Here is a 20167-nt window from a genome sequence, read left to right as displayed (position 1 = left end):
TAGCCTGGAGTGGTTGCCATGTCTCATGTTTTATCCAATTCTGCCATGCCGTCTGTTTGCTGGGGATCCTCTACTGTCTGTCTCAGGTCACTTACAGCCTTCTCAAGCGTCCCTTTCCCTCAGACTGTGACGCCCTTGGAGGTGAGGCCTCTGCCAGTAACACAGTTTCATATAGCCTGGCATATAGCTGACCTGTAATAAGTATATAGATAACTAAAAACACTATTTTTTTATGTTTTTAGTACTTTTAAGATTTATTTATTTATTTGAAAGTCAGAGTTACACAGAGAGAAGGAGAGGTAGAGAAATAAAGGTCTTCCATCCAATGGTTCACTCCCCAATTGGCCGCAACAGCCAGAGCTGAGCCAATCCGAAGCCAGAAGCCAAGAGCTTCGTCTGGGTCTCCCATGTGGGTGCAGGGGCCCAAGGACTTGGGCCATCTTCTACTGCTGCTTTTCCAGGCCATAGCAGAGAGCTGGACTGGAAGTGGAGCAGCTGGGTCTCAAACTGTTGCCCATATGGGATGCCTGCGCTTCAGGCCAGGGCATTAACCCACTGTGCCACAGCATTGGCCCCAATTCTTTTATGTTTTAATGATGCATATAAATACTAAGCTAAATGCCAAATAAAACCCATGACAAACTAGAGTGTCATTGGATAAGCATTCTCTCTTGAAATCAGGTCTGTTAATAGCTGAAAAGTAGAATGTCAAATAGTGTGTTATATAAATACCTTGATCTACCTTCACATATTTTCTGTATCACATCATCACACCTTGGCACACATTGCTAAAATAGAGTTCTAGTCTTGACATGGTAGTAAAATGTTGTTCCATGCTTCAAAATGACATACCTGCTCTGAAAACATTGAGATATATTTTCTTTGTTGGGGTGGTTTCGTTTTTCAGATTTGCAAGAAGAGATTATCTTGTACCAAATCAAAATGTATCCGTTGTAGAGCTTCACAATGCAATACTTTCTTTATGCACTGTTATGAAAGCCTGGCTTCAGGGCAAAGTGAGGAAGCACAAGAGGAAAAACGGTTTTATGCATTTCCAGCTGCAGAAAGTAGTAACACTTCATGTGGGAGTGCTGTATTCATTCTTGAATTTCTCCCCTAGAGGGATAATAGGACATTGCTTTTTTGGCATTTAAAAGCATATTAAACATTCTCTCCCAATGCGAATGTCACATTGACCTCATTCTGCCCTCTCTCAGTAAAATGTTTCCCTTAATGCCTTCCTTAATAATTGTTGATGATTCTGTTGGTGACATAATTCCCTATAATGTTTTCAGGAAGACTTGGAAATCATTCTGTGGTTTCACTGGATTTGCCAGATGTGAAGGAGGATTAAGAATTAAACTATCTACTTGGCTTTGGCTAGTATGAGATTATAAAATGTATTGTTATATTGGAAAAAACAATCAAAGGATAGACTGAAAAAAAAGCTACTTCCTTGGATTAAAAAGAACAATGTTAACAATGTGGTCCTGAGGGATTGATGTTGGGAATATTTAAAAAAGATATTTTAAAGATGAACTAGGATGAGTCTGAAGAAGGATTCCTAGGTAAGAAAGTAAAGTTGATTGGCACAAGCTGAAAGAAAAGTTCCATAACATGATGTGAGTGGGCAGAAGAGGAGCAGATGTGACCTCATTTTCAATCCATTTAGTTTTTAAGTAGTTCCTCCTTTCTCCACCTGATGAAATGCTGTGATTGTTCTTTTGAAAGGTCTATTCAGCAGGGTTAATTTCTTATTTCTTATCCTGCTAAGCCATTTGGTGTTTAAATGTATATTTCCTTTCTCTGTGTGTATGCATAATATATATATTCATAATAAATTATTCATGTATTTAAAAATCTTCACAGATTTTTATAATCTTTTTCTACTTGCCTTGCTTTCTTCTCCTGTTTTTTTAATCTTCACTCTTTCCTGATACCTTTCTTAATTTAGACAGGTTATTTTGTAGGAAAAATATGGCAAGATACTCATTAAAAACACTGACAAGTTTATTAAAATATTGTATGTATCTTTTGTTTAGATGCTATTTTAGAGCTTTATCTTTTAACAAATGTTAATTATTTGAAACACAGACACAGATAGCCCATGGGCCGATTCATTCCCCAAATGCCTGCAGTTGCTGGACTGGGCCTGGCTGACAAAGCCAGGGGCCTGGAAATCAATCCAGGTCACCAATCTGGGTGACAGGGACCTAAGTGCTTGAACTATCACTTGCTGTCTCCCACCGTGCACATTAGTAAGAAGCTGGAAATCGAACCTGGCACTGTTACAGGAGCTTTGTTTTGTTGTTCATTTAAATAATTCAAGGATTGCTAAGTTCCCAAACACAGAGAGTTAAAATCTACTCACTATGACCTTTTATGATTAACTAGAAGTATTATATGCCTTTTACTACCCATCGGTAATACGGTGTTCAAATAGCATGGTATGACTTGTATTTATAGACCGGTCTTGCCATATTGCTCTGACTCCCGAAATGACAGAATGAATTCTGACAAATATCACCTTTTTTTTTTTTTTTTTTTTTTGACAGGCAGAGTAGATAGTGAGAGAGAGAGATAGAGAGAAAGGTCTTCCTTTTTGCCGCTGGTTCACCCTCCAATGGCCGCTGCGGTCGGCACATTGTGCTGATCCGAAGCCAGGAGCCAGGTGCTTCTCCTGGTCTCCCATGCGGGTGCAGGGCCCAAGCACTTGGGCCATCCTCCACTGCCTTCCCGGGCCATAGCAGAGAGCTGGCCTGGAAGAGGGGCAGCCGGGATAGAATCCGGCGCCCCAACCGGGACTAGAACCCGGTGTGCCGGCGCCACAAAGCGGAGGATTAGCCTGTTAAGCCACGGCGCCGGCCAAATATCACCTTTTTAAATACACTACAGAGTGATTTATTTGTTAATACTCATGTTTGATTCTTAAAATTCAGTTCAAATCAGTAGAGTTAATATATAATATTCACAATAAGATGGATATTTTAAAAACCTATAATGCTTATTTATGATTTAGTTCATGAGCTAAAGCAGATATTTTTATAAGGTCTCTGAAAGATAAAAATTCCTTGGATTTCATAAATATTTTTAAAAGATTTTATTTATTTTATTTGAGAGGTAGAGTTACAGACAGTGAGAGGGGGAGACAGAGAGAAAAGGTCTTCCATCTGCTGGTTCACTCCCCAGATGGCCGCAAGGGCCAGTACTGCGCTGATTTGAAGCCAGGTGCCAGACACTTTTTTCTGGTCTCCCACACGGGTGCATGGGCCCAAGGTCTTGGGCCATCTTCTACTGCTTTCCCAGGCCATAGCAGAGAGCTGGATTGGAAGAGGAGCAACCGGGACTAGAACCGGCACCCATATGGGATGCTGGTGCCACAGGCAGAGGATTAACCTACTGCACCACAGCGCTGGCCCCTTCATAAATATTTTTAAATTTCATGTTTTTCACAGGCTTCTTGATTAGTTGTCTATGATAATAACTTTGATCTGGGCCAATTATTCAGCCTTATGAATAAAAGGGTTTTTTTTTTTTTTTTGTAAAAGGATAAGCAATTTGTTTGTTATTTTCCTATTGTAAAAATTAACCTGTACTTTGTTCCTTTAATTTCCCATTTTTAACAAATTATTCTCCCTTTATTTTCTGATATTTATATTAACTGATTTAGAATCTATCCTATTACTGTTTACAGCAAAGATCAAATTTAGCAGGAAACCATTTCCAAGATAAAGTGGCCTAGAGGAATAAAGCTAACATCAGATTTACTTTCTCATGATTAAATAAAATAAAGTACCAAGTTTCACTTGCAGATATGAGTTATCCAGATCTCAAGAAGAGCAGTAACTAAAGAAAGGATTTTTCAAATTTTAGATTTGCGGGGAAAATAATTTTTTCAGTTATCTCAATTTTGTTTTCCCAAAATTCTAGTTGAAACCAAGCCAAGCCATACCATAAAATTATGCATCTAAAGTCAGTTTATGGTCCAGCAAGGTAATAATAGATGGTTCATAGCCAGATGGTCCCCATTTACTCAGTCCATGAATAAACATAACAGTACACTATCTACTAGGTGTTTGGGACACACAAATAAGTAATATATTCTATCATCAAAGAACCATCAGTCCAACTGAGGAGAAGTGTAAACCAATACTAAGGCAATGCAGGAAAGCAATATTAGAAATATTCACAGGACTGTGAGGTGGACACTGTGGTGCAGCAGGTTAAGCTGCTGCTTGGGATACCTGAGTCCTATACCAGAATGCCAGTCTAGTCCCAGCTGCTTTGCTCTGATCCAGCTCCCTGCTGAAGTATCTGAGAAGCAGAAGGTGATGGCTCAAGTATTTGAGTCCCTGGCTACCCACTTGGGAAACCAAGATTGGGTTCCTGGCTCCTGGCTTCAGCCTACCCCAGCTCTGGCCGTTGTGGCCACTGGGGAGTGAACCAGCAGATGGAAGATCTTTCTCCCTCTTTCTCTCTCTCTCTCTCCTTTTCTCTCTCTCTCTCTCTCTGTAACTCTGCCTTTGAAATAATAAAAAAAAAACCTTTACAAGAATTGTACCGGCCGGCGCCGTGGCTTAACAGGCTAATCCTATGCCTTGCAGCGCCGGCACACTAGGTTCTAATCCTGGTTGGGGCGCCAGATTCTATACCGGTTGCCCCTCTTCCAGGCCAGCTTTCTGCTATGGCCCGGGAAGGCAGTGGAGGATGGCCCAGGTGCTTGGGCCCTGCACCCCCATGGGAGACCAGGAGAAGCACCTGGTTCCTGGCTTCGGATCAGCGCGATGCACTGGCCGCAGCGGCCATTGGAGGGTGAACCAACGGCAAAAAGGAAGACCTTTCTCTCTGTCTCTCTCTCTCACTATCCACTCTGCTTGTCAAAAAAAAAAAAAAAAAAAAGAATTGTACCATAAACGTCTGAATGAGTGTAATGGAATTAGTACCCACGGTTACTAATATCACTGCCAAAATCAGTTGTCACATACCTAATCACTGAAATAATTTAGAATTCCAGAAAGTCAAACTTAAAAATTTGATTTTTTTATATTTCTGAAGTTTTTCTTTTTATCATAACCTCTTATCTCTAAAATATTTTGAGTAAGAATATATCCTATGCAGGGGTGGGAGGAGGCAACTTTTTTCTGCATAGCACCATTTGGATATTTATAACATTATATTTTTGCTATGCAAAAATAGCAACTTAAAACTAGCCTGCTACATATTTATTGAATTTTGAGTCCCACCTGTGGTTGCCTTGGCAGGACCAGACCAAATGATTTCATGCACCGTATACATCCTGCAGGCCAGATGTCCCCCACCCTTGCAGGAAATTCACACTTGTTCTTTAGAATTGGGTTCTAGTCAGATAAAGGGAATATTTTTTATCAGTTGAAGAACGATTTTTATAAAACCTGAATGAAGAGTTGCCTCCTAACACCAAAAAAAAAAAAAAAAAAAAAAAGGAAACTCACAATATCCAATGATATGAATAAAGTTATACGTCAAAAACTTCCTAACATTTCTATCTGAAATGGAGAAGGCCATGGACATTAGATATGGACTAATTTAAAACTAGAGATACTATCGGTGCATAATTATCATTCAAAGACAGAACATATGGGACTGATGTCAATTTTTCCTGTATATACTAAGCTGAAAGGCATTAACTTGGTGGGATGAAACCTATTAAACCTTTGTTTGGTTTCATGGATGATTTCAAATGTGGTAGAAAGAATCAAAGTTTTCTACTCTGAGCATCCAGGTTTCAACATTTACCTGGAGGAAGAAGCCTTGTGTGGATTAGAATAACAGTGAGGATGGTTGTGCATGCCTTTGTATGCTACTTAAAAAGGAAATTCAGTTTGTAGAGCAAGGGTACTAGAATGAATCCTTGGACAGGAATCAGGAAATGTAAATAATTTTAGATAACCTTCATGTGGTTATTGATTAAATAGCTCAAAACAGTTGGTCACCAAAAAAAATAGTTGGTACATTTCAACCAGGTGCATATTATTTTTAGTATATTTGGTTTTTTTATTAAGTCAGGCAAATCACAAAGTTATCCAGTCTCATCTGATGATGGAGAAGAGGTTGTATGAAAACTGGAAGAATAGAGACCAAGATATAAAATTCATCATTTCTAGATACTCTGTAGTTGGCCATAATTATTCTGCAGGGTTCACAGAGATCATTAGAAAATAATTGTGGCCGGCGCTGCGGCTCGCTAGGCTAATCCTCCGCCTGCGGTGCCAGCACCCCGGGTTCTAGTCCCGGTCAGGGCGCCAGATTCTGTCCTGGTTGCTCCTCTTCCAGTCCAGCTCTCTGCTGTGGCCTGGGAGTGCAGTGGAGGATGGCCCAGGTGCTTGGGCCCTGCACCCGCATGGGAGACCAGGAGGAAGCACCTGGCTCCTGGCTTTGGATCACAATGCGCTAGCCATAACGGCCACTTGGGGGGTGAACCAATGGAAAAAGGAAGACCTTTCTCTCTGTCTCTCTCTCTCACTGTCTAACTCTGCCTGTCAAAAAAAAATTAAAAAAAAAAATAGAAAATTATTGTATGGGGCCAGCACTGTGGCATAGTGGGTAAAGCCACTAGCTATTCCACTTCTGATTCAGCTCTCTGCTGTGGCCTGGGAAAGCAGTAGAAGATGGCCCAAGTCTTTGGGCACCTGCACCCACATGGGAGACCCTGAAGAAGCTCCTGGCTCCTGGCTTCGGATCGGCGCAGCTCTGGCTGTTGCAGCCAATTGGAGAGTGAACCAGCGGATGGAAGACTCTCTCTCTCCCTCTGCCTCTCCTTCTCTCTGTGTAACTCTGACTTTCAAATAAATAAATAAATCTTTTTTTTTTTTTTTGACAGGCAGAGTGGACAGTGAGAGAGAGAGACAGAGAGAAAGGTCTTCCTTTGCCATTGGTTCACCCTCCAATGGCCGCCGCAGCCGGCGCACCGCGCTGATCCGATGGCAGGAGCCAGGTGCTTATCCTGGTCTCCCATGGAGTGCAGGGCCCAAGGACTTGGGCCATCCTCCACTGCACTCCCTGGCCACAGCAGAGAGCTGGCCTGGAAGAGGGGCAACTGGGACAGAATCCGGTGCCCCGACTGGGACTAGAACCCGGTGTGCCGGCGCCGCAAGGCAGAGGACTAGCCTATTGAGCCCGCGGCACTGGCTCAATAAATAAATCTTTTAAAAAATTATTGTATAAATACAGATGGATACCTCTTTTAAGAATACCAAATAGTATGAATGAAAATCCAAAGTTAACTAGTTACATAACCTTGCAGTTTATTGGAAGGCTCTTAGGTCATAAAAATCTTCCTTTTATTTAGATGACTAAGTGTCTTATAAATGTGCTATTGCTGACTTTTAGGGAGACATCTATTAATTTAAATATCCCCTATAGTACAGGCTAGATCTGTATTATTACTTGTACTCTTATATTTTGCTTATTTGGTTGAGAAAGGGTGGTATTTAATTGCCTCAAACTGCCCCCTTAGAAACCTGATAAAACCTTTCGGTAGCATCAACTCACCTGCTTATAATCATGACTGCTGTAGTGTACTGAAAGTTTTGAGAGAAAAATAAAAGGAGAACCCATTACTTATTATATAATAGCCTCTGTCATAAAGAATCTTACTGTTTTAGTCTCTCTATGATATATTTGGGTCAAATTGATTGCTGTGTAATAGTCAGCCTGATTATCCTGCCCAAGTATACTGTGTAGTATTAGTGTTGTTGACCTGGATTTCTCTAGGTGGAACCATTACAGTGATATCACCCATACTCTTCTTCATTCTACTACTTTTTGGTTTTATATCCTGAAAATTTTTAAGGAAGGAAGGAAGGAAAGAAAAGAGTCTTCTTTTCAGAGTGGTATGCTTTGTCTAACTAAGAACACCCAGAGCTTGCATAGAATGTTTGTATTTACATAAAGTTTCCTAAATGCACATTTTCTTCATTTTCACTTCTGCCTTAGTTGCTAACAGAGTTCTTGCCATTAAAAAGCGGCCTTGAATCTCTTTCTGTTTTGGAGGTCTTATGATATGCTCAGAAGCAGGGTCCTTTCTTGTATGGAATGACACCCCAGATATTCAAGGATAGTAAGGTCTCTGTTTAATCCTGGGTTTATCCATTTTTAAGCTCTGTTTAAGTACAGACAAATTACTTGACCCCTGCCCTTCTCCACCATGCCCAGCTTGGCCACAGCTCCCAAAGCAGTCAACACTCATTGCTCTGAAAGGAGCAAGACTGAAGGCTTCAGTCAGCACAGAATGTCAGATGGGTTATTCAGACGGGTTAGCTTAGAGTCCAGCTGTAGCTAAGCAGAGAGGAGCAAGGGTGCTGAGGCGAGAGCACCCCACATTCCACCGCATGTCGGTGAGAGTCGAGAGCCCTGGCTTCCAAGCACACCTTGTCCCTTCTGAACTTTGGTGCCTGCTTTATTTTTACAACACCTCCGTCCCTCCTCTCTTTGCCCCTGTTCCTTCTGATCCTTCTAGATGACTAAGTGCAGCCAGAGAAAGGATGCTAAGGTGATTTTTCAAATTAAAGGTATTTTTGATTAAAAGTGTTTTAAGATCACTGAATTAAAGTTGGCTTCTCATGCTTTTAAATTTTGTGGCTTATGAAGAATGATAACCAAATAATGTGTAAGTTGTTCAGTCATAGACATTTCCTACAGGTAAGACACAATATCTCAAGAGATCTTGTAACTGTCTGAACTCATCATTAAATGCTTAGTTTTCTAGTTCTCAAATCCAAACAAACCTGCATTACTGGCATTTGCTCTAAAGACCATTTTTCTAAATCCTTTTGGATTCATATAATTTCTAATAAGGCTTAATCAACTTGTGAGATATTATATATATATATAGGTAAGATTTAGGGTTAAAGGCTGGGGAGTGCTTTGTAAATTGTAAGGCAGATAGTGAATATTTCAATTCTTTTGGTGCTATTATATAGCATTATTAGGAGAGTTATATCCTTGGTGAATTCATAAAGTATTGCTAATAAGGAAGGGCCTTTGTGATCTAATACCCTCTTTCCCATATCATATTCATTATTCATTGTATCTTTCCCTTTTCTTCTCTGAGTCTCTTTAACAACTAAAGCAGAGATTTTAGGATTCGTTCATTTATTCAATAGATATTGAATAGTTATATTCCAAGATAAGCACTGAGAATGCCATGGTACCTATGGCAGACACAGCCCCTGCCCTTTCATAGAACTTAGTCTAGTACAGGAGTTAGGAAGCAGGAAAAATTAGCCTACCACCTGTCTTTGTAAATAAAGTTTTGTTGGAATACAGCCATACCCATTCATTTATATATTGTCCAAAGCTGCTTTTGCACTGAAATGGCAAACTTAAGTAATTGGAACAGAGATGCTGTGGTTTGCAAAGCCCAAAATGTTTATAAATTGACAGCTTGTGGGAAAAATTAGTTCCCCTTGCTGTCACGGGTAATGATGGAGACATTACATAAATGTAGGCTACAGCCTGGAAAACACTGTCAGTGTTGTTAAAGAGTATATACTCTCCTGAGGGCAGCAGTGGGTGAAATACTATAAACGAGGAAAGCAACACAGTCACAATTGAACTTCAGGAGAGTCCCCGGTTTGGAAAGCTGTTGAAGAGAACAGTAAATACTGTATTAACATGGGAAGCACTAAGATACAGTGTGATTAAGAGCACAGACTCTTGAGCCACCCTTTGTCTGGGTTCAGATTTTGACTCCACTGTGTGTTGATTGATCTTTGTAACTTCTATTTCAGATTTTCTGTCTATAAAATAGGAATAGTAATCATAGTACCTAACTCACAGGGCTAAATAAGTTAATTTGTGTGAAGCAGGTAGATTTATGACCATCACTATAATTACTATTGTAATAATCCTATTCAGAGGGGAGGGTGGTGCAGATTAAGGCAGTAACAAGTGAGGACAATAAAAGTGACCAAAGTCAGGAGCCATATACATAACAGAACTGGCAGGGATTCCTGACTGATCAGACGTCAAGAGGGTAAGTAGAACATGAAGTTGAAGATGAAATCCAGATTTTTCAACTTCATCAGTTGAGTGGATTTTGATTCCAGGCCCTAAAGTGGGAAACGCTTTTGGGATGTGAGGTGGATGATAAATTCATTTTGGGTTATATTAAATTTGGGTACCAGAAAGGTACAAATGGAAATATTAAGGAAACAGTTGACTACAAATATAAGTTCTGGAGATCAGAAATATGATGTAGGATGAGGACATGGATATAGGAATGATCTGTATAAAACTGGTCCCTGAGCTTGTAAGAGAGTGAGATAACCTGCAATGTGGAGGGCATGACAAGTAGACTTCTAACAGAACCCTGAAGAATACCAACAGTTTAAGATTAGAACAAAGAACAATTAAGTCTAAGAAAAGATCAAAATAAACTTTGGAGGAAGATAAACATGAAGCTTGTGAATCTGTTACAAGTTTTGAGAAATATTTAGGCCGGCGCCATGGCTTAACAGGCTAATCCTCTGCCTTGCAGCGCCGGCACACCGGGTTCTAGTCCCGGTCGGGGCGCCGGATTCTATCCCGGTTGCCCCTCTTCCAGGCCAGCTCTCTGCTGTGGCCAGGGAGTGCAGTGGAGGATGGCCCACGTGTTTGGGCCCTGCACCCACATGGGAGACCAGGAGAAGCACCTGGCTCCTGCCTTCGGATCAGCGCGGTGCACCGGCCGTGGCGGCCATTGGAGGGTGAACCAACGGCAAAAGGAAGACCTTGCTCTCTGTCTCTCTCTCTCACTATCCACTCTGCCTGTCAAAAAAAAAAAAAGAAAGAAATATTTAAATTTATAATTTTTATGTTATAGCCAACCTCAACTATAGCATGTGTTTCATAATTCAGGTAGCTTGATTTCACCTGTTACACTATCATATTCCATGTTATTCTAATAAATTCCATGCTTCCTCCCTACAGAACATTAGGTAACTCAATGTATGATATGGCTATGGGTGACATCTAATGACCTGTTCATAGTACTCTCCTGTATTTAATGACATTCCCTTTCCCTCATTCTTTACTTCTGTATTTTCCAGTTCACTGATACGAAAAATTGAAGGAGAGAATCTCTCTCTTTTTTGTGTTAAACTTGGTTCAACATCTACAACTTGAGTCCAGTATCTTACAGCATTTTATAGTGATTTCTCCCTAATTTATTTATAACTCTTCCATAGGGAATATAATTTTGGAAAGATCTGGACACATATTGGAGAATCGGATACTTTTTTCATCATCAGAATCACCCCTCAGCTTCGATACTTACCTCTCTGTTACAGAATCAAGCTTAATTTACACTTTTCTTAAGAGTAGTTAATTCCCAAGAGAATCCTTAGTTGTTCATAAATATAAGGTTTCTGGCAAGACAGCTGTCTACCTATTTACCTCTGATACTTATTTGGGCCCAAAGATTTGAATATATATGACAGAAGCCTGATCAACCTATAACACTGTGTCTGAAGAAAAGAGTCACACTGATGTGCAGGTTGTGTTGCATTTTAAAATTGGTATTATATTATGGGGGTATTGGTATTGTACTATGGTATTGAATTATATGTGCAAAACTATGAAATGACCCAAAGGGGTGACTGAGTATAGCATCTAACTCAGCTTTCCAGGCTGTTTCACCCTGTTGTTATACTTGAGTTGTTTCACAATCATGTGAATTATAGAAAACTTATAGTAATGAAAAAGATTTTTATATATTAAAATTAAAACTGTGTCTGATGGAATGCAATTGATTATTGTCTTATGTATTTTGACCAATTTAACATCTGTTTTAAGTTCTTTGCAGTATTCTTGATGTTTGTATATTTTTTCTTTGGATTTATCTTTGCATCAGTGGTAACATCTTACAGGTTTCCTTTCCAATGTGTTAATTAAAATCTATGTCCCATGCTCAAAAATGTCTCATGTTATAAGCATGTATACATGCTTAAATATCCATATAACATTTCTTTTTTTTTTTTTTTTTTTACAGGCAGAGTGGATAGTGAGAGAGAGACAGAGAGAAAGGTCTTCCTTTTTTTTTTTTTTTTTTTTTTTGACAGGCAGAGTGGACAGTAGAGGGAGACAGAGAGAAAGGTCTTCCTTTTTGCCGTTGGTTCACCCTCCAATGGCCGCCGTGGTAGGCGCGCTGCGGCCAGCGCACCGCGCTGATCCGATGGCAGGAGCCAGATGCTTCTCCTGGTCTCCCATGGGGTGCAGGGCCCAAGCACTTGGGCCATCCTCCACTGCACTCCCTGGCCATAGCAGAGAGCTGGCCTGGAAGAGGGGCAACCGGGACAGGATCGGTGCCCCGACCAGGACTAGAACCCGGTGTGCCGGCGCCGCAAGGCGGAGGATTAGCCTACTGAGCCACGGCGCCGGCCCATATAACATTTCTTTTTTAAAGATTTATTTATTTGAAAGACAGTTACAGAAAGAGAGAGAGAGAGAGAGAGAGAGAGAGATCTTCCATCTGCTGTTTCACTCCCCAAATGGCCATAACAGCCAGAGCTTAGCCTGTCCTAAGCTGGGAGCCAGGATCTTCTCCTGGGTCTCCCACATGAGCACAGGGACCTTAGGACTTGGGCCATCTCTCTGCTGCTTTCTCAGGTGCATTAGCAGGGAGCTGGATCAGAAGTGGAGCAGCTGGGACTCAAACCAGTACCCATATGGGATGCTGGCACTGCAGGCTGGGGCTTTAACCCACTGCACCACAGCACAGGCCCCTACATATAACATTTCTAGGAAAATTCACAATAAATTGATAGCTGTGACTGCCTCTACAGAATGGAAGGCAGCAAAGTTGGCTTTTCATGGAATGCCCTTTTGGGTCTTTTACATGTGCTTGTGTTACCTAAACAGTTAACTTTTTAAAAATCTATTCTGATAGTATTAACTAGAACAAAAAAAAATACTAAAAGGGATAAAGTATTAAATTGTACATCAACAGTCAGGACAAGGGCTGATCAAGTCACTGTTTCTCATAGTGTCCCTTTCAATTCAACTAGTTAATACTATTGGTTGAACTCTGTAATTAACACACAATTATTCTTAGGTGTTTAAATTTAACTGAAAAGTGATCCCTGTTACATATAAGAGAGGGAGGAGATGTACAATTTGGGACATGCTCAATTGGACTTGCCCCAAATGGTGGAGTTAGAAATGTGCCAGTGGATTTTAATACAATCCCATCAAGGTGGCATGTACCAATGCCTTCTCACTAGTCCAAGTGATCAATTTCAGTTCACAATTGATCACACTGATAGGTCTAAGAGTCAAAGGGATCACACAAACAAGACTAGTGTCTGCTAATACTAACTGATAGAATCAAAAAGGGAGAGAGTGATCCAACATGGGAAGCAGGATACACAGCAGACTCAGAATGGCAGATGTCCTAAATAGCACTCTGGCCTCAGAATCAGTCCTTAAGGCATTCGGATCTGGCTGAAGAGCCCATGAGAGTATTGTAGGCATGGAAAGCCAAGACACTCTGGCAAAAAAAAACAAAAACAAAACAAAACAAAAACCACCTAAATGAGAGATCTCTGTGAGTGAGATCCCAGTAGAAAGAATGGACCATCAAAGAAGGAGGTACCTTTCTCTGAAGGGAGGAGAGAACTTCCACTTTGACTATGACTTTGTCTAAATAAGATCAAAGTCGGTGAACTCAAAAGGCTTCCATAGCCTTGGCAACTCGTGACTAGAGCCTAGGGAGATTACTGACGCCATAATCAAGAGTGTCAAATTGTTAAGTCAACAACAGGAGTCACTGTGTACCTACTCCTCATGTGGGGTCTCTGTCCTTAATGTGTTGTCTAATGTGAATTAATGCTATAACTAGTACTGAAACAGTATTTTACACTTTATGTTCTGTGTGGGTGCAAACTGAAGAAATCTTTACTTAATATATACTAAAACGATCTTCTGTATATAAAGATAACTGAAAATGAATCTTGATGTGAATGGAATGGGAGAGGGAGTGGGAGATGGGAGGGGTGCTGGTGGGAGGGAAATTATGGGGGGTGGGGAAAGCCATTGTAATCCATAAGCTGTACTTTGGAAATTTATGTATGCTAAATAAAAGTTTAAAAAAAGAGAGAAAAAAAAATCTGTTCTGAATTCTCTAAATTCAGTCTTTAGTGATTTCTTACCTGTTGGATTCACATCTGCTAAAACCATCAGTAGAGAGTTTTCTGTCTGAATAAACTACTAACAGATGAGTAAGTTACTCATCAACATCCTACAGCAAGTCTTACCTCAATAATCTTTAAAACAAAATTTTAAATTTTATTTTTTGAGGTAGTCCTAACACTAGAAGAATTCTGGTCAGATGGTGTTAATGCTATTACTAATCTGTTAAGATATCATATAGTCCTAGTGTAGAGTTAAGTGGCATACATTTTAGCCTGTTTTAATCAAATATCCTGGAATCTCATTGCTCTAACTCTTGTTAACAATATTCTTTACTACAATATTCTTTACTAAGAGATCTTTGATAGAGTCAAGTTTATAAAGGGAAAAGGTAAAAAATACATTTGTCAATTTATTTTGGAATTGCAAGGCAAGGAAATAGCCTGTTTCATGCTATCTTCTACCCTGAATGTTATCTTCTAGTGGGAAGTCCTGATTAATGACCTGCTTGTTTTTCACATTTTAAACTTTTTAATTTTTGTTGCTTCTGTCTTTTTTTAAACATGAAAATTGGTATCATAAACTCTACTCTGGTAGTCTACCTTCATGTACTCATTATATATCCCCCATCCCTTTTGTATAGGAAGACAGAGATGTCAATAACCCGGTGCCTAACCGAGGAGGCAATGGATTAGCTCCTGGGGATGACAGATTCAAACCTGTGGTACCATGGCCTCATGTTGAAGGAGTAGAAGTGGACTTAGAGTCTATTAGAAGAAAAAACAAGGTTAAGAATGAACAAGAGCATCATGCTGGAGGAGACTCCCAGAAAGACATAATACAGAGGCAGTATCTCACATTTAAGCCTCAGACATTCACCTACCGTGATCCTGTGCTGCGCCCAGGGATCCTCGGTAACTTTGAACCCAAAGAACCTGAGCCTCATGGAGTGGATGGTGGCCCTGGAGAAAAAGCCAAGCCATTGGTTTTGGGACCAGAATACAAACAAGCAGTTCAAGCCAGCATTAAAGAGTTTGGATTTAACATGGTGGCAAGTGACATGATCTCTCTGGACCGCAGCGTCAATGACTTACGTCAAGAAGAGTAAGCACATATCCTCTTCTTTCTAAAATTGGGGGAACTACTGTTTTGGTGGACATTTAGAATTAGTTAGAGTGTTACATAGAATTAGTTAGATGGTTAGAGTGTTAGAATGGAGAAAATATTTATAGCTTTATTAAGGATCTTTGGCCTGCAAAATGACCAGAAAAAGGAAACCTCTCCTTGTATGCCATCATATTAAAGGCAAGATGTAGAAAATTCTGGGGTCTTCTGTGTCAGTGCTACTCAAAATGTGGTGTCCAGACTGGTATCAATCTATGAATTTTTGGTTCACACTGGAATGTAAGTCAACCACACTTTATATTAAATGCTTCATTTAGTTCAACTGACAGTTTTTTAGTAGTAAAGGTGTCTTGATATTGTTGCTTTCCATTCTGGAATATGTTCCTAACCTTGTTGGAGAGCAATAGCAGACAGTAACATTGTACTGGGCATCTCATATAATTTGCTAGATTTCCTTTACTTTTTTTCCTCAACATTGAAACTAGAAATTGAAACACTTGAGAATGTGAAAAAGGAACATGCAGACATAATAAAAATGTGGCTTAAACTTTCATATTCTTTTCAGATAGTATGATTTTAAAATGAAAGATTTCCAGCTCTTGACTTCTGATAGACAGTAATTATTGAATGAGCTTAAAGCTTTTCTCTTCCAGCTTATTCAATAACTGTTCTATTAGTTTAGGATCTAAACAGCTTTTATTAATGTGAGTACTAATTCACTGCCACTACATCATTCCTGGTGATGTATTATTGGCATAATCTTCATTTTAAAAGATTAACACAGCAGGTGCATGCCTTCCCACATCCACCCATAAGCATACACACATATATATACACACATGCTAGCATTCTTCATGTCCACTAAGTAAAATTCTGTGTCTTTATCATGCTACTCTATAAAAATTAAGCATTCATGCATTCATTGGTAGGAGTGAGAGGGAATAAATGAAATATGCAAAGAAAGTACAAATGTAGCACTGTGGTGGTAAGAGACATACTCTTTTATTCAGAGAAAAATTTGAGTATCCCAAGGCATCTGAAGGAAGAATCTTGAACAGTTTATCCCTAGTAAAGGGATACATGCCTAGACATAGAGTTGCCAGATTTAGCACAAAAAAAAAATACAAGAAAGGGCAGGTGTAGTGGTGAGGCAGATTAGGCCATTGCCTGCAACACTGACATCCCCATATGGGTACCTGTTCGAGCCCCGGCTGCTCCATTTCTAATCCAGCTCCCTGCTAATATGCCTGGGAAAGCAGCAGAAGATGGCCCAATTACTTGGGCCCCTGCTACCCATGTTGGAGAACCAGATGACGCTCTTGGTGTCAGCCTGGCCTAACCCCAACCATTGAGGCCATTTGGGAAATGAACCAGCAGATGGAAGATCTTTCTGTCTCTCCTTCTCTCTCTGTAACTCTGTCTTTCAAATAAATAAATATTTTTTAAAAATACAAGAAATTCAGTTAAATTTGCATTTCAAAAAAACAGTGGAATAAACTGATTCCAAATACGGCAAAGAACATATTTTAAATTGTGTTAACTTACTTAAATCCAAATTTAACTAAATGTCCTTTATGTTATCTGATAACTCTTCTGATCAAGAGGGTAGTTGTTATTGGGTAGAACCCTTTAGGACCCATACCAGGACCTGTCTTCATTCATCTAGAGTAGGTGCCAGTTGTGTTAAATATAGCCTTGGTCATGCTGCTCACCTCCGTTGCAGAGGTACTGTGATACTTTGATGGGTGGCATCCTCATCACTGCAATGGGGATGTAGTGGGGAGAAGGAATCTACTTACTGACCTTCTAACATGAAAGGACTTACTGAAACTTAGACAGGCAGTTCTCACAACTAAAGTATGAGAGAGTTCTCTGACTTGGCCATTTAAAATCTGAGGCTCACAGCTGTGATTTCTTTGTAATTACCCAGCAAAATGGTGAAGTTCCTATTAACCCCTGGGTGGTTTGCTGTGAAGAGCCTTCTCTTTACACCATAATTAAGGTATGTCTCTTTCTGGATGGTTTCTTCAGTGCTGTTGCTACAGTCAGAGGGTAAGCCTAGCAGTGTGTGAATGGAGATTTTAGCACATGAACTACTTATTTTAAAAAATCAAATAAAACACCAAAATATAAATTGCTAACTTTTCTATGTAAAAAATATGCTTTAAAAATCAAATTACATACAAAGTTTAGAGCAGTGTGCTGAGTCATCCTCTGTGCCTCCCGTTCCTTCCCCTCTCACATGGAAGTTCTCAGCAGGGCTCTTGTTTCTACTACAATATCGCTCAGACTATTTCTGAGTCTATTTCTTTCATCTCCACTCCCACCACCGGAGTCCTAGTAATCATGATCTTTCCTGGAATCCCTGCAAAAGCCTCCTTGCTGGTCTTTTTATTTCTGTTCTTTCTTCTGATTGCTTATTATCCACGTAGATAAACCCAAACGTAACCTATAGAAAACCATTCTGTTTCTTTCCACTGCCCTTAAAAGAAAGCACAAATTCCAGATCTGCAGCAGCCCCTGTGCTGTGACCCTGCAAGGCAAGATGTGTCTTGCAGGTCTTCTCTTGAGGCTGCTTCTGGTCCACCTTCCTTTAATTGTTTAGCCATTCTTGAGTCCTTCGGGTGTGCTCATCCCTCTTCTGTGGTGCTTTTTCTTCCCTCCTGTGGCTGGCTCCTTCCCATCCTTTAGGGCCCAGTGGAACTTCTGTAACCATGCTGTCTAATTGGATAACACCTCTTTATTCTCCATCACTGCTCTCTGGCCACTTCATTCATAGTATTTATTAAATTTTATTATTAGATACTGGTTTATTTGGCTGTGTATTGGTATCTTTATCACTGGATGATAACTCCTGAGAGCAAGGACTGTGTCTATTTTCTCCCACAGGTACTCCTAGTAACTGACACCTAGGATCTCAGTAGTTCCAACTTGGTGAATGTCTGCTGAGAGAAAGAATGAATCAGTGAATATAGTCTCTCAGGTTCAAACCTTGGCTCCCTTACAGATATGAGATCTTTGACCCTCAGTTTCCTATAATCTTTAGAATGGGTCTAATAGACCAGTCTGTCAAGAGTAGACCAAAAGTCTTTTATTACAGGCCTGCTGGTTACAGACTTAAGTATCATTAACTGCTTTAACTGCTGTGGTACTTTCTTCAGTACTCTCATGTTCAACCTTTGACTGCTTTCAGTTGCCATTTAACTTTGATATTGTCTGTTGCTTTTTGGAACCCATAAATGTCACATACTGCCTTTATATCATCTTGCTTCCACTTGTACCTTCTTTGATGGCAAGCCTTCCTCTGCTTTTTTTGAAAATTTTAGGCATACCAGCAGCCATCTCAACCTCCCGCCTTTCTGAGTCCTCCTTGCCAGCCTCCAGTTTTCTTCCTTTCTATCTGTCTCTCCTGTATCTCCCTCTCACTTCCTTCATTTTATTTGCCTTTCCTTTCCTCTTCCTTTCTTTGTGTTTTTTTTTAATCTTCCTTTCTTCTACCAAGCTGTGCATAGGCAATTGTTTTCCACGTTCTTTTCTCTTACAATTGGAACAGTACCTAGAAATAGGATGTGGCATGTTTTTGCATATATCATTCCTGTAAATATTATGTTTCCAATCAAACAACTGTCCCAAGACAAATGTGGCAATATGTTTAAATAAGTTTAATATGTCAAAATACTCTAGTAACACCAGAAACTTTGATTAACTAAATTCAATTTTTTTTTTAAACTGGATTCTTTTTCACACTTAAAAATGAGATAGGATCCATCTATTTTTGGACACTTAAAATTCAATGTAGAGTGTAAAACAATAATTTTAAGTACAGTTTTTCATAAGTTAGAATGGACAGTCCTCAGAATTTCCTCTAAAATAAAAAAAAAATACCCCTACCTAACATTTTGGATATTGTGTAATATGCAGATTAGCACTTTTCTCCTTTCACTGGCAACATACTGAAAACAAACCATACATCCATATCACACACAAACACCCTCCCTCGCCTTCATCCCACATGGGAAATGTGCTGGTGTTGTTGGCTTTCTGCAGCTTTAGACAGTAGGCCTTAACAACCTTGTTCTTTTGCCTCTATCAGTCATACAAATGAGCCACCTGCAAAGCTAAAAATAAACTACGCTTTGGGCTGTTCATCAAACTGTACATCTGACATTGTGGTTAACTTGTTCGTTCTTGTGGCTGTTCCGTAGTCCTTTCAGATGAATGTTCTCTACTCTGGAAGTAGGAGAGGACTGCCCAGCTGCAGCATGACTCATGCTTATGTATATGATGGCTTTTATTACATTCACTAGCTGAGTAATTTACTGGCTGTTGATTGCTTGTTAAAAGGGTGAGCAATAGTATTTTGAGTGAACTGGAGACCTACTTCTTTTTTAAAGACTTGAGCCAAAAATGACTTCACCTGCCTTCACACTTATTTTCTATTTTAAAAAGTGTATGATTTATATCGCAGTTAAACAGATATTAATTTAGTATTTCTAGTGTGCAGGGCACTGTGCTAGAATGCCAAGGGGTACTTCAATGAGAAAATGTAGTCTCTACCTTTGAGGAGCTCACCATCTACTGGTAAGGAGAAAGGAATGAACACTGCAATATAAGGTGGAATCTAAGAGCCATAGGAAAGGTGTGAGAAAAATTATGTGATTCAGAGGATGTAAAGGCCACATCAAGTTACAGAAGAATCGGAAAGGGATTCATGGAGTGTGTGCTAGGGAAAGGCACTAAAGGATGGACAGGGGCACCTAGGAAGAGGGCACAGAATAGAAGAGACGTTGGCGAGTGTTATTTATATAGATCAGAAAGTGTATGTAGAGAGACAAAGCTGGTAGACAAGCAGGGCATTGGAAGATCAGTAACTATCACAATGTCTGTACTGAAT

The 20167-nt window shown here is 39.9% G+C and overlaps 1 protein-coding gene across 2 annotated transcripts in view; it reads left to right on the top strand.

Moving 5' to 3' along the window:
* The window catches only part of GALNT7 (polypeptide N-acetylgalactosaminyltransferase 7), a 161831-nt gene that overhangs the window by 77819 nt on the left and 63845 nt on the right, over positions 1 to 20167 (top strand). For both annotated transcript variants that reach the window (XM_062212831.1, XM_062212829.1), the window contains exon 2: positions 14792 to 15252. In XM_062212831.1, the coding sequence (XP_062068815.1) occupies positions 14792 to 15252 (461 nt within the window). The remainder of the gene's footprint in view (positions 1 to 14791; positions 15253 to 20167) is intronic.

This window comes from Lepus europaeus, chromosome 16 (assembly GCF_033115175.1).
Source record: "Lepus europaeus isolate LE1 chromosome 16, mLepTim1.pri, whole genome shotgun sequence".
Taxonomy (NCBI): Eukaryota; Metazoa; Chordata; class Mammalia; order Lagomorpha; family Leporidae; genus Lepus; species Lepus europaeus.
This window is presented reverse-complemented; position numbering and strand designations above follow the sequence as displayed.